The sequence below is a fragment of the Trichosurus vulpecula genome, chromosome 1 (genome assembly GCF_011100635.1).
Source record: "Trichosurus vulpecula isolate mTriVul1 chromosome 1, mTriVul1.pri, whole genome shotgun sequence".
Lineage (NCBI taxonomy): Eukaryota > Metazoa > Chordata > Mammalia > Diprotodontia > Phalangeridae > Trichosurus > Trichosurus vulpecula.
The window spans coordinates 5,947,652-5,961,525 of record NC_050573.1 but is presented as its reverse complement, the minus strand read 5'-3'; the positions used below and the strand labels follow the sequence as shown (position 1 = coordinate 5,961,525).

The 13,874-nt window shown below is 39.7% G+C and overlaps 1 protein-coding gene and 1 pseudogene across 1 annotated transcript in view; one reads left to right on the top strand and one right to left on the bottom strand.

Moving 5' to 3' along the window:
* LOC118845789 (vomeronasal type-2 receptor 26-like) overlaps positions 1 to 6,983 on the bottom strand; it is a 28,825-nt gene extending 21,842 nt beyond the window's left edge. The window contains exon 1 of the mRNA XM_036753854.1: positions 6,852 to 6,983. Within this exon, the coding sequence (XP_036609749.1) occupies positions 6,852 to 6,983 (132 nt within the window). The remainder of the gene's footprint in view (positions 1 to 6,851) is intronic.
* A 482-nt stretch (positions 6,984 to 7,465) lies between these two features.
* On the top strand, positions 7,466 to 9,944 carry LOC118845703 (annotated as a pseudogene).
* The last annotated feature ends 3,930 nt before the right edge of the window (positions 9,945 to 13,874 follow it).

Here is a 13,874-nt window from a genome sequence, read left to right as displayed (position 1 = left end):
TGAGCTGCTTGCATCCCCTGGCTGACTACTAAACAAATCGGTTGGAACTAGCACTCAATCATTTGAGGTGTATGAACTCACACAGGACCATTAACCTTTGTAGTTGTATCCCAGGGATCTCAAGTAGTTAGTTCCATTGGGAACTTGGGGAGTGATAGACTTAATGATAATATCAACAATAGTAACTACCATTTACACAGTATAAATGTTTGCTCCTAATTTTCTTCCTGGTCCAACTCCTCTCTCACAGTCACCTACAAAGTTCTAGGTCATTAGTTTTTTCTTTCCCAAGAAGTTAAGTATTTTCCACACAGCTTTGCTCTGTACCCAATCCTCTGTTCCCACCACTGGAAATGTTAATGTACACATTCATCTTATGAGATGTGAGGATGGAGGCCACTCCTGGCACAGGGGCATTCAGTGTGAAGATACTAGGTTAGGAGATGGAGTGCCCAATAGGAAAAATGGCAAGAAGGTTGATCTTGGCTTCACCACAATGAGAGGGCAGCAGTGTGTAATAAAGTTGGAAAGGAAGACTGGAACCAAGTTGTGAAAGTCTTTGATAAAATGAACAAACACAAGAAAACAAGTTGTTGCAGAACTGTTTGACTCAAATCCAACCTTCTTCTGTCAGCAAATCACAGGGACCCTACAGCTAGAGAAAGGCCCTTCTTGGCTCTACCCAAAAGAGATGGGTCTTCCCTTAGGTTATACCTTTAGACACCCACATCTACCCCCAGACTTCACCTCTCCTGTGCACTAGTACCTAGCACTCACCATGGTTAGCCAGCAGTGGGCTCAATCACTAGACATGCTGGCATCTTCAGATTCCAATTAAGTGCCATTACTGACTTACTGGGAGGTCATTAGAGTTACCAGAGCTGTCTTCATTTGGAGAAATTCCTCACTATACACCATCCTGGACGATCCTGCTTTTCTTTGTTGTTCCCACCTCTCACCCAGGAAATGAACATTGAGTTGAATTTGGAGGATGCTATTAATATTATTGTTATTTTAATTGTTTGCTTTTCAATTGTCTTTCTTTTTACTGTTATTTTGCTCTCATATTCCATGACGATATTCACATAGAATCCATTTGAGGACAAGTTGCTATCTCATTATTACCCATTTATATTTAGTGTTCTGTGGGTGACAAAATGACTGCTTTTTATAATTTAATAAGGGATTGGGACATGAAATCATCTTATATTGATTTAGGAAAGAATCCTTGACAGTGATTCCGGAGCACACAGGATAACTGAAAGGGGATATAACTCATCTGATCTCTACACAGTTTTCTTTTTGTATTTGTTTCGCTTTTTCTTTTTTGTTTATAAAATAGTTTTGTTGATGTTTTCTATTTCTTACATCCCCATAGTATCCCATGCACAGCAGTGCAAGATGGAGTTGTAAATTAGCCATTAGTCTCAGTTCCCCCATGAAACTTACCTCCCTTTTATGGTCCAGTCCTTTATATAGTAGCTCTGAATATAAAAAAATCAACTTATTATTACATGGATCTCAATTATTCTGGAGAACAATTTGAAACTTTCACCAAAGGGCTATAAAATTATGTACACCCTTTGGCTCAAAAATTATTACTATATATCTATCCAAACAGATAAAAGAAAAGAAAAAGAGCTCATGTAAAAATATTTATAGCAGCACCTTTGCCAGTGGCAAAGAATTGGAAACTAAGAGGATGTCCATCTATTGGGAAATGGCTAAAGAAGTTATGGTATAGGAATATGAAGGAATACTATTATGCTATAAGAAATGATGAAGGGAATGGAGTCACAAAAATCTGGGAAAGCTTTATGAACTGATGAAAGTGAAATGATAAGAATGGGGATACAATGTACCCAGTAGGAGCAAAATTTCAAAGATAATCAAGTGTGAAAGACGTAGCACCTCAGATCAATGCAATAATCGACCACATTTCCCAAGGACTTATTATGAAGAAAGGATATCCACTTCCAAAGAGAGAAGAGATGGATTAAGAATACAGATTGAAGGGTATTTTATTTTTGTTTTGCCCATAGCTAATGGAAAATACATTTTTCATGACTTCATATATATAATGGGTACCATATTTCTTGCCTTGTCAGTGGTTGGAGGAGGGGTATAAGGAGGAAAGGAATTTGGAAGTGAAAGTAAAAATAAGATTTTAAAATACAATTAATCAATTTGCTAAAAAATGATTAAATTCAGACAAAGGAATTGCAGTTCATGAATATGAGTGCAACACATGTGGATGTCAGTTTTTGTTCATATTTTTGTTGTTGTTCCTCCTTTGCTCTTGAAGAGGACCATGATGGGCATGTGATTCCATGACATGCAAGAGAATTGGATTTAAGTAAGGGACAGCTGTGCAAAGTCACCAGCCTTACTTTCTCTTCCTGAACCATCTGAGTCCAGTGGCCAGATATAGCTCAGGATGACTGGAGATGGCCTTGGATGTAGTGGGAGACCTGGCCTTTTCAAGATAAGTTATTTAACAGGTCTCAGTTTGACTGAGGCAATGCTCACTCTGTGATAAAGACCAGGTAGGAAAGGGGGCAAAGATCGGCTTCTTTTGCCAAGTCAAAAAAATCAGTCAGGAATAATCATTATTTACATTCACTCTGAACCAATCAGGGCCCAAATAATTACCAAATGGGGCTTGGCATGGGACCAACTGTTGGCCAATCAATGAGATCCAGAGTGATCTGGGTTTAAGACATGGTGCTTAAGAAAGAAATCTAGTCAGGAAACCCCATGATATCTTGAGAAGTTTCAGTGATCAAAATTTAAATTCCCTTGGGTAGAGAACCCCCAGGAAAGGAAATAAAGGAGGAAGAAAGGAAGGAAAGGAGGAAGGAAGGAAGGAAGAAAGGAAGGAAGGAAGGAAGGAGGAAGGGAAGGAGGGAAAGAAGGAAAAGAAAGAGGGAGGAAGGGATGAAAGAATAAAAACAACCTCTGGATGTCAGTAAAACCAAGAACAATGTCTGTGTCCTTTGAAAGATTGGTGTTGAGAAAGAAATCATTTGAATTGAGGAACTGGGAAGCTATGACATTGTAAGGAACCTCCGTGGTTATATTGAAAACAAATAGAATAAGAGCGGGAATTGAGGTGCAGAGAAAAATTGTGAGGTAGGCACTAGATTCTTTTAAGGAGAAGAAATGTCAAAGGTGGGAATAATGTTGTATAATAGCCAGGAAAATCTAGATGCCTGATTGTGGGGAGAGAGAGAGAGATTGAGAGAGAGAAAGAGAGAGAAAGAGAGAGAGAGAGAGAGAGAGAGAGAGAGAGTTGTTATATTATGGATATTGACAGAGAACCTAAAAGGAGCAAGGAGGGTGCAAAAATATTTCGAAACCCCCACCTCAGCAAATAAATGCTTGGTGGGGGGTGGTTATGACAGAAAGTGTAGCCAGTACTGGAATGTCTGATTAAAAAGGAGTCTCATCTGGAGAGAAGTAGGTCTCACTGAGTGTTACAAAATGAAATAGGAAATAAGGAAGGAGGTTTATGATGTAAGGAAGATTGTTTATTATGCTGCAGGCATTCCAAAGAACACAATGAAAAGTAGGATCAAAGATTTAGTGGGACACTCATGGGAGTTTTGAGGTAGATGTGAATGAAGAATGAGATACATGCTGCTGAAAAGAGTAATACTCCTAGGAAGCTGAAAGTTCAGTATAACAGAGAATGTTCACAGAAAAAATGCCATAATAGAACCCTCACTGCACCCAATGATGATCTGGCTTAGCTCAGAGTGTGTATCTCTGTCAAGGAAAGAGGGAGATATTCCCAACCAGACGCCACAGAGAATCACTTGAATCCCAGAACAGATAATGACAAAAGAGTTTGGCCTTCTGGATTGTACCCACATTTTACCTCTGCTCCCTGGTGTTGTGAGCCTGAAAGCCAGGATTACCATGGTGGTTTTGGCCAAAGTGGGGGACATGGCTACAGTGAACACAATTCCATAGTTGGGCTGTCTACTGCTCACCATTGTTAACTAGAAGTGGGCTCAATCACTGGACATAATGGCATCTCCAGATCTCAGTTAAGTAACATTTCTGGCTTCCTGGGAGGTCATTATAGCTACCAGAGCTATCTTCAGGTATATAAATTCCTCATTATATACTATCCTGGACAACACTCCTTTTCTGTGAGGATGCTATTAATATTACTGTTATTTTAATTGTCTGCTTCTAAATTGTCTTTCCTTTCATCGTTGTTTTGTTTTCATATTCCACGATGCTATTCACATAGAATCCACCTGAGAAGTTGCTATCTCATGATTACCTTTAGACATGTTCTGTGGGGGATGCAATGACTGCTTTTTATAATTGAAAAAGATATTAGGACATCAAATTATCTTGCATAGATTTAAGAAATCATCCTTGACTCTAGTCCAGGAGCTCATGGGATGATTTAAATGGCCTATATCTCATTTGTAAATAAGTTTTAACATTCTTTTTAAATTTTTAGTTACAAATTCTTGCCCTCGTATTTTCCCTCTATCCACTGAGAAGGCAAGCAAAATGACATCAATTATTCATATGAAATAATGAGAAACATATCTACACATCAGCCATATCGCACGCACACACACACACACAAATACCAAGAAAATTACGCTTCAATTTTCACTCAAATCTCATCAGTTCTCTCTCAAGAGGTAGATTGTAGGGGTTTTTTTGTTTTTTGTTTGTTTGTTTTTATCAGGAGTCTTTTGGAATTGTCTTGGATCATTATATTAATCAGAGTAGCTAAGCCTTTCACAGTTGATTACCATTGCAACACTGCTGTTACTGTGCACAATGAAGTCCTGTTTCTTCTCACTCTACTTTGTATCAATTCATATAGATCTTGCTATGTTATCTTCCGAAACCACTCCTTTGTTATTTCCTATACCATGAAAGTACTTAATCACAATTATAAAGCACAATTTTTAGCCACTCTCCAATTAATGATCATCCCCTCAATTTCCAATTCTTTGCCACCAAAAAAGAGCTGCCATAATGGCTTTTTTTAACGTAAATTTTCTTTTTATACTGGTTTCTCTTTTCATTTTATGAAATGATTTTGTTGATATTTTCTATTTCTTGCATCACCAATGTATCACATGTACAGCATGCATGATGGAGTGAATTAGTCATTAGTCTCAGTTCCCCTATGGGATTTACTTTCATTTTATGGTCCAGTCCTTCGTAGACTAACTCTGAATAAAACAAAATCAGCTAATCATTACATGTAGACACAAAAATAGATAGTAATAAATTTCTGTGCCACAGGGTGTACACAGTTTTATACTATCTATCTAGGCAAACAGATAAAAGAAAAAGGAAAAGGATTCATGTAAAAATAATTTATAGGAGCTCCCTTTCTAGTGGCAAAGAATTCGAATCTGAGAAGGTTTCCATCTATAGGGAAATGACTAAAGAAGTTAGGGTATAAGAACATGAAGAAATGCTATTGTCCTACAAGAAATGATGAAGGGGATGGCTTCAGACAAATCTGGGATGGCTTATATGAACTGATGCAAAGTGAAGTGAGAAGAATTGAGAGTACAATGTACACAATAGTAGCAACAGTGTAAAGATAATCAACTGCAAAAGACTTAACAACTCTGAGCAATGCAATCAGCCACCACAGTTCCAAGGGATTTACGATGAAAAAAGGTTATCCACTTCCAGAGAGAAAAGAGATAGCCTCAGAATGCAGATCGAAGCACATTTCCTCTCTAAGAAGTACTATTTGTCATATGAGATGGATTTGGGGGAGGAGTTTGGAAAGTAACTGTGGGATACTATAACAATGTAAAAAACAGAAAATATCAATAAAAATTCATCCAAAAAAGTGGGTATCTTAGATTCCACATGTTTGGAACTGAATTCATTATCTTCTTTTCTCCAAAATCTCCCTTCTTGTTAACTTTCCTCTTACCCTTGAGGGTACTTCTGTGGTCCAAGTCACTCAGGTTCCCAACATAGGTATCATCCTTGACTCCCCATTCTCTCTCATTCACCCATGTCCAATCTATTACCAAATTCTGTTGATTTTATATTCATACCATCTCTTATATTTGCCATCTTCTCTTCTACGAAATTGCAACCACCCTGGTTCATGCCATAATCACTTCAAGCCTGGACTATTACAAAAGTAACATGGTTGATATGCCTACCACAAGTCCTTCCTCATCACAGTTCTTTCTCCACCCAACTGTCAAAATGATTTTCTAAAATCTCGTTTCACTTTATCACTGATAAATTCCAGTGACAATAACCTCCAGTTTTTTTTTTACTTCAACCTTCAGTTTTTTAATTCAAAGTCCCCCATAATCTGTGTCCTACATTTCTGAAAAAATATTTCTGGAGCCGGTAACACCGGCTTCCTTGCTATTCTTCAAACTAAACCCTCCATCTGTTGGCTTCAGGAATTCTGGTTATCTTTCATGCCTGAAATCTTCTCCCTCCTCATCTGGGAGTCCTAAATTTCCTGGCTTTTTTCAAGTCTCAGCTAAAGCCTGATCTTATATAGGATCTTATACATTCACAATTTCAATGCCTTACCTCTGATAATTATTTCAAATTTATATTTCATACATCTTGTTTGTAAACATTTGTTTGCATGCTACATCCTCCATTTAACTAAACTACTTGAGATGAAAGACTGTCTTTTACTTGTCTTTGTATCTCCAGCCTTTAACATAGTACCTGTCATATAGTAGGCACTTAATGAATATGTGTTGACTGATTCCCAGCTCAAATATACTTTAGGATGAGGTCAGCTCATATGCTTGCCGGTCAGGTTGCCATTGCTTGACGATGGAAAACACAAAATTATAAAGTATCATTACCTGCCACGGATAAGGAACCAAGCTTTCTCGCCCTACCACTGATCTTTCTTCTGATTTCATCAGGAAGATATCATGAAGGGTCCAGGCCACAGCATATACACCATTGTAGATGGTGTAACTCAAGTCAGACATGGTCATGTCAAAGTAAATCAAAGGCAAAGTCTCCAAGGAGGCATTTGGTGAACATTTCTCTTGCTCCAGCTGTTCAAGTTCATCTACACATCTGAATGTTGAGTGCCAGAATTCTTTCAGTACAGTATCCTCTGAGTGTTTAACAGGGTTCACAGTCCTGAGAAAGGGCTTAAAACCTGGAACATCACTTGTTAGGTGTGAAAATGTAAGAGCCCCGTGGAAATCACAACCATCAGAATATTGGGGTCTCATGGTAATGTCCCAGTGAGAGGTGGTGACCCACACCTTGAAACTTGGGAAAATAGGAATTTGTGAATATCTCAAGATCATTAATGAATCTGTGTCACCATGAATGAAAATCACTCTGGTTGTTGATGCCATGATTCTAGGCATGAATGTCACCTGTGATTCACTGTGTCTTCTCTCACTAACAGGAAGCTTCTCTGTGAAGGACACACAGACACCATTGATTGCCATCTCCCATGTCAGTTCCTGAAGGAATTCCTCACCCCTCAGATCATCTACTGTCACCAGACCCACCCAGGTCCACTCAAAGTGAGTCATCATTCTGACCAGACCTTTATGTAGGGAAGAGTCCCTGGGGGCCATCTGGTAAAGAGAAGGAAACTGAGCCTTGTCACTCAGGATGGGATCAAATGGCCCAAATGTGATCTGGATGTAAAAGAAACATGGGAAAACCTGAGATCTAAGAATATGGTTTTGATTAATGTGTAAATGTGGAGTTGAAACCAATCAACTCCATTGTGGATTTGATACTTTAATTAGGTGAGACCATATCTCAATTAATCAAAGACCTTGGACTAAGTGTGAGGTATCTTTGAAGTCATTGAATGAAATTAAATGAAGCTAGACAGGAAAACTTTCAACAGCCTAGAAAATTTGTCTGTGCCTCAAGAGATCATCTGTAAGTTATCAGAGACCCTATAATATACACAAACATTTTCAGAAAGCTCAATTTTTCCTCAACCAAAAAGAGGCCAGGATGTAACTACAGACAAATATAAATGTAATGTTAGGCTATGTACTTGTAAATATTAAGATTTTTTACAGAATGGAGACTCCTTATGACTGAAACTGAACATATCACAGTTGTCTTCAACAAATTCCCTAGAACTAAAGAGAAAGGAATCACTTCCATAGACACCAAAATAGGCTAGTTATTTTAGTCATGTAAAAATTAGTCATGTAAAAGTACCCATTCTCACCATGTAATCCTTTGTTAGGAGAAAGGCTGTGGATTTCAAAATACATTGTTACCAAAGGCATTTTATTTTCCCCAAACTTTTGTGTTTATCTATTCCTCTGAGCCAACTAAAAGACAACTGCTTGCTGAAGGAAGAAATGTCTGATTCTTTTGTTTTATCTGTTTAATAATATGTGCCTTCCCTCTTCTGACCAAATGGCACTAGACTATTTTCCTACTTCTTGGTTCTTCTTTTATGGTAGATTGCCAGGCTAAAATTGTTATATATTACTTTTAGTGGGAATGATATTTGCATGCAAAAAGAAAACAAATTGAATAGCATATGCATGTGTGTATGTGTGTGTGTGCGTGTGTGTATGTTGAGGAAACCAAGAATGTGAGTAATTTGCAAATGAATTTGCGATGTTTAAATGTTGTAGAGTTAGCCAATCCAGCGGTTTTCTCATTGAAAGTTGAACATGGATTTTTGCTTATTAAGACATTTTTTAAAATTCTGTAGTAAAGATCTGAGATATTGAACATGCCATCAGCGTTATTCTGAAAATGTGAGCTTACACAATCATGTTCAGAGGCGATATGCCTAAACACAAACTATTAAACTAATTCATTAAGGAAGCCATGCCTAGCTAGGCAAGAGTTAAATTTCAGAATCCCCCTTGCGTCACTTGCAGGCTGTAGCCGGGCTGAAGCGTGGGAGCCGCGTGTCCGCTGGCGGCCACCGTACGGGAAGACCCCGCCACTGCTTCCGCTTCTTCCGGAGAGCGAGCCGCGAGCCAAGAAGCCAGGGTTCAGCCTCCGAGGGCGGGGCCGGGGTGGGTTCGGAGGGCGCGGAAGAGGTGGGGACCGAGGGGGCCGAGGAGGGTTCCAGTCACCGGGGCCGAGGCCGGGGCGGTGGAGGAGGTTTCCAAGGCGGAAAGAAGGTCACTGTGGAGCCACAGCGACATGAGGGAGTGTTTATTTGTCGAGGAAAAGAAGATGCTCTGGTCCCAGAGAACTTGGTGCCCGGGGAGTCGGTGGATGGTGAGAAGAGCATCACTGTAGAGGATGGTGAGGCGCAGTTGGAGTACCGGCTTGGACGCCCTTCCGATCGAAGCTGGCCGCGGCCGTCCCGGGTGGAGTGGACCAGATCCACATCCGACCTGGGGCCAAAGTGCCGTACTTGGGAGCAGCGTCGGGCACCGCCGTCTCGCACGTCTCTGACGTCGTGGGCGCTGTGAGGGTCTGGTCTGTGCTGTCGAGTTTTCTCATCGATCTGGCCGAGACCTCATCAATGTGGCCAGGAAGAGGACAAACATCATTGCTGTCATTGCGGATGCCCGACACCCCCACAAACACCGAACGCTCATTGGGATGGTGGATGTGGTTGTCGCTGATGTGGCCCAGCCAGACCAGTCCCGAATCGTGGCTCTCAATGCGCACAACTTCCTGCGCAACGGGGGACACTTTGTGATCTCCGTTAAGGCCAACTGCATAGACTCCACAGCCTCCTGAAGCCGTGTTTGCCTCTGAAGTCAAGAAAATGCAGCAGGAAAATATGAAGCCACAGGAACAGCGCACCTTGGAGCCCTGTGAGCGAGATCATGCAGTGGTGGTGCCATGTACAGGTCACTTCCCAAGCAGAAGGAAGTAGCTGCGAAGTAGCTGTCATCTCTCCTGTCCCCACCCTGCCCCCCTCGTTTTCTACTCTGGCTGTTTTGTGTCAGATCTTTGTATTTTCTATTAAAAGGTGTGACACCCCCCCCCCCAAAAAAAGTTAAATTTCATACTCAGTTCAAAATTTCCTTACCGCTCCACAATTGATTTACACCATGTTTGCCACTCACTGAATTTGACAAACAAGATTTTTGCATCAAGCAAAAAGAAGGCAAGTTAACCAGAGACAGATATAAATGTAATGTTAGGCAATTTCTTCTGGAATTTTCCTAACTGAGGGAGTGGTGCAATTGTGACTGTACTAATAATATTTCTCCAAATAAATTCTCCCAAACTGAATAAGAAGGAATTGCATGGATCTTAGGGTCCATTAGATTGCTTTGTATTCTTAAACACGCCAATTACTGCAAAAGGACCTTATAAGTCAATTAAAAACTACAAATTCTCACTATCATCCTACTTTTGTTAGGAGAAAGATTGTGGATTTAGGATACATTTACTGTAACAGAAAACATTTAATTTCCCCCAAACCTTCAAATGTATCCCTCTTTAGGAGACATGTAAGACAATTGTTACTTGCAGTAAAAGGTCTTTAATTCTATAATTTTTGCTTCCATAAGAGTGTCTTCAGCCTCCTTCCCAAAGACACCTGGATATGTTGCTACTTCTACTATTAGTTATCAGGACATGATTGATTGTCACACTAAAATTTTTACATCTTATTGGTGATGAGAATCGTTTTTAATGCAAAACTACATGATTTGTGTATGTTTTGAGGAGACCAACATTATAATTAACATATATGTTTGTTCACCATCTTTAAATGTTGTACTTAGTCTGATGGCCCAGTAATTTTCTCATTGAATTTAGCATATGCCTTATTCAAAAACACTCAGACATTACCTTAATGTAGAGATGTTGAATAAATACAAACTCTGTTATAGCAATGCTTCAAATGCTAGCTTACCTATTCGTATTCAGAACCTGTATGCCTGAACACCAAATATGAAGCCACGAGTAACTGTGTAACATCTCACATTCAGTTCAAAAGGTACATTTCAGTACACTGATCACTTTATATGGTGTTGGACCTTTACTGAGCTTGAAAAATGAAGTTATTGTCATCAAAGGACTTATCCCAAAACATATTTTTCTAACTTGCCACCTGACGCCATTAAACTTTGGACACTGTAGATTCCAAGTTGAATGCTAGAATCTATCATGTCATGACTAGACTACACATTGAATCATGTACTCATTGTAAGTTAATATATAATCCCTTGAACTGGTACATAGATGGTTCATGCTCATCACTGAGCAACAGTAAGCATTCACTAGAGATGAATCATGTTCAAATAACCTCTCTTCTTTTAAAAAATAGCATTATCTGATTAGTGGATTTGTGAAGTGTAATATGTATCATATATCTTGATTTCAGCAAACATTTTCATAATACCTTTGTGAGAGAATTGATCAAATAATATGGATTGTTGACATAGTTTTTACTCTTGGATGACCAATTATATTTAAAGTTTGTTGCCTGGAAGATAATATCTGCACAGTCCCATGTAGCTCCTTCATTGCTCTTTCCATTTCTACATGTTTAGTCATGGTTCGTATGAAGACACAGGTAAAGGGAACAGCCATAATCTAAATTTCATTCCCAAACTAGAATTAGTTTTTGTCTTGTTGAGTCATCTCATTTGCGTCTGACTCTTTATGACCACATTTGGGGTTTCCTTGGCAAAGATACTGGAATGGTTTGCTATATCCTTCTCCAGTTCATTTCACAGATGAGGAAACTAAGGCAAACGAAGTTAAAAGTCACTTGCCCAGCATCACACAGCTAGTAAGTGACTGAAGCTGGATCTGAACTCACAAAAATGAGTCTTCCTGGTTCCAGGCCGAGCATTTTACCCCTCGTGCCACCTAGATGCCTCAATAATTAATAGCAATATCACCTGGATAACTATATGATGGATGGATGCAATAAGCCCTAGGAGCCACTGGGGTTGGGAGGCAGCTTCAGCCTCAGGAACTTTCACTTCACAGATAGTGTGGGGTCAGATAGCTAAGTAGGAAAAGATTAAAGTACCTTCCATTGTTGAGGGATGCCAAGCAAGCTATGGTGACCAGACATAGTCCTCGGGTTGCTGCTGTGGGGAAGGAGCTAGTGCAGTAGCTGAGGAGCAGAGACCCTGCTCTCTGTGGAACCTTGCAGGAGAGTGGAGTCACTAGGTCCACCTCCAGGGCAGAGAGGACAGCTGAAGGTTGCAGCCATGTGAGGGACCACAAGGAGCAAGAACATTTGGTTGAACAGCATGGTTGGGGGCTCTCGCCAAGGATTAAGGTTGAAGAGAGGTGTTCAAGGTTGGGTCCACAGACAGAGCTCAGTAAAGAACAGAAGAATGTGAGGCCTAGGATATCACTCCCTACACCTAGGGACCAGAACCTGATTATAATAATTAGCTGCTAAAAATAAAATAGAAATAAATATGAGTAAGCAAAGGAGAAAGAACTCAACCATATATAGGTACTATGGGGAGAGAGAGAATCTGGGTTCATATTCAGAGTAAGATAATGGAGCTAAAAAAAACTCCTTTTTTCAGTGAGAAATGTCAAATGGACATAATCCCCAAAAGAGTTCTTGGAAGAACTTAAAAAGGACCTTTCAAAATCAAATAACAGCCCTTTGACCCAGCAATACCACTCCTAGGGCTATATCCCAAAGAGATCACACAAGTGGGAAAGGGACCTGTATGTACAAAAATATTTATAGCTGCTCTTTTTGTGGTGGCAAAAAATTGGAAATCAAGGCGATGCCCATCAATTGGGGAATAGCTGAAGAAGCTGTGGTATATGAATGTAATGGAATACTATTGTGCTATAAGAAATGGGGAAGATACAGACTTCATAATAACCCGGAAAGACCTACATGAACAGATGCTGAGTGAGAGGAGCAGAACCAGGAGAACGCTATGCACACCCACAGACATATTGATTCTGTGATGACTAACTTCGATAGACTTGGCTCTCCTCAGCAATACATGGCTCAAAGACAGCTCCAAAGGACTTATGATGGAAAAAAGCTAGTTCCATGCAGAGAAAGAACTGTGGAGTCTGAATGCAGATTGAGGCAAACTATTTGCTCTCTTTTTTTTTTCCTCTTTTTTTTTGTTTTTTTTTCTTCTTTCTCATGATTCATTCCATGGGTCACAATTCTTTGCAACTTGACTATTGTGTAAATAAGTTTAATGTGAAGGTCTATGTAGAATCTATATCAGACTGCATGCAGTCTTGGGTGGGGAGGGGAGGGAAGGGAAGAAAATTTGAAAGTCAAGAACATGTAAAACTAAGTGTTGTAAACTAAAAATAAAAAAATCTAAATGTTAAAAAAATGTGAAGCCTTTGAGGACAGGGACTATGATTTTGCCTTTCTTGTATCCCAACTTCTTAGCACAATGCTTGGCACGCAGTAAGAACTTAATTAATGTGTGTTAACTGTTGACTGACTGCTACAAAGTGGGACTTTTCACTGTTTTTTCTTTTGGAGTGCTTCTCAGCACTAAGGCAATCAAGTGCCTTTGATTGAGCCTTGCCTTTGTTTGAATCAAGAGTCTTTGATAACCTGCTTAAGTCACAAGAAAGTCTAAGTCATATGAGTTTGAGTCACATAGTTGTGATACCCTCTGTAGGCTGACCCTGAAGAAGTGTATATATACTCCAAGGTTAGCATTTTGCTTGGGGGGCTCACTCATTGGAAGACTGTTCCTGTGATTTGGCCAGACAAGACTCTGGGTAGCTGTTAAGGAGACCCCCAGCTTTGAAAACCCGGATGTTGGTGCTTCTCCCTCCGGTAACTATGTATATATTGCTGTGGTCACAGAGAAGCCTGTCTGTTGATTTGTGTTATTTTCTCTATTTGTAATTTCTGTTTGTATTTGCTCTGAAGTTCAGGGCACTAACTTTTCTCCCTGAACGAGATGAATGATATATGTATGTTTAATTAAAGA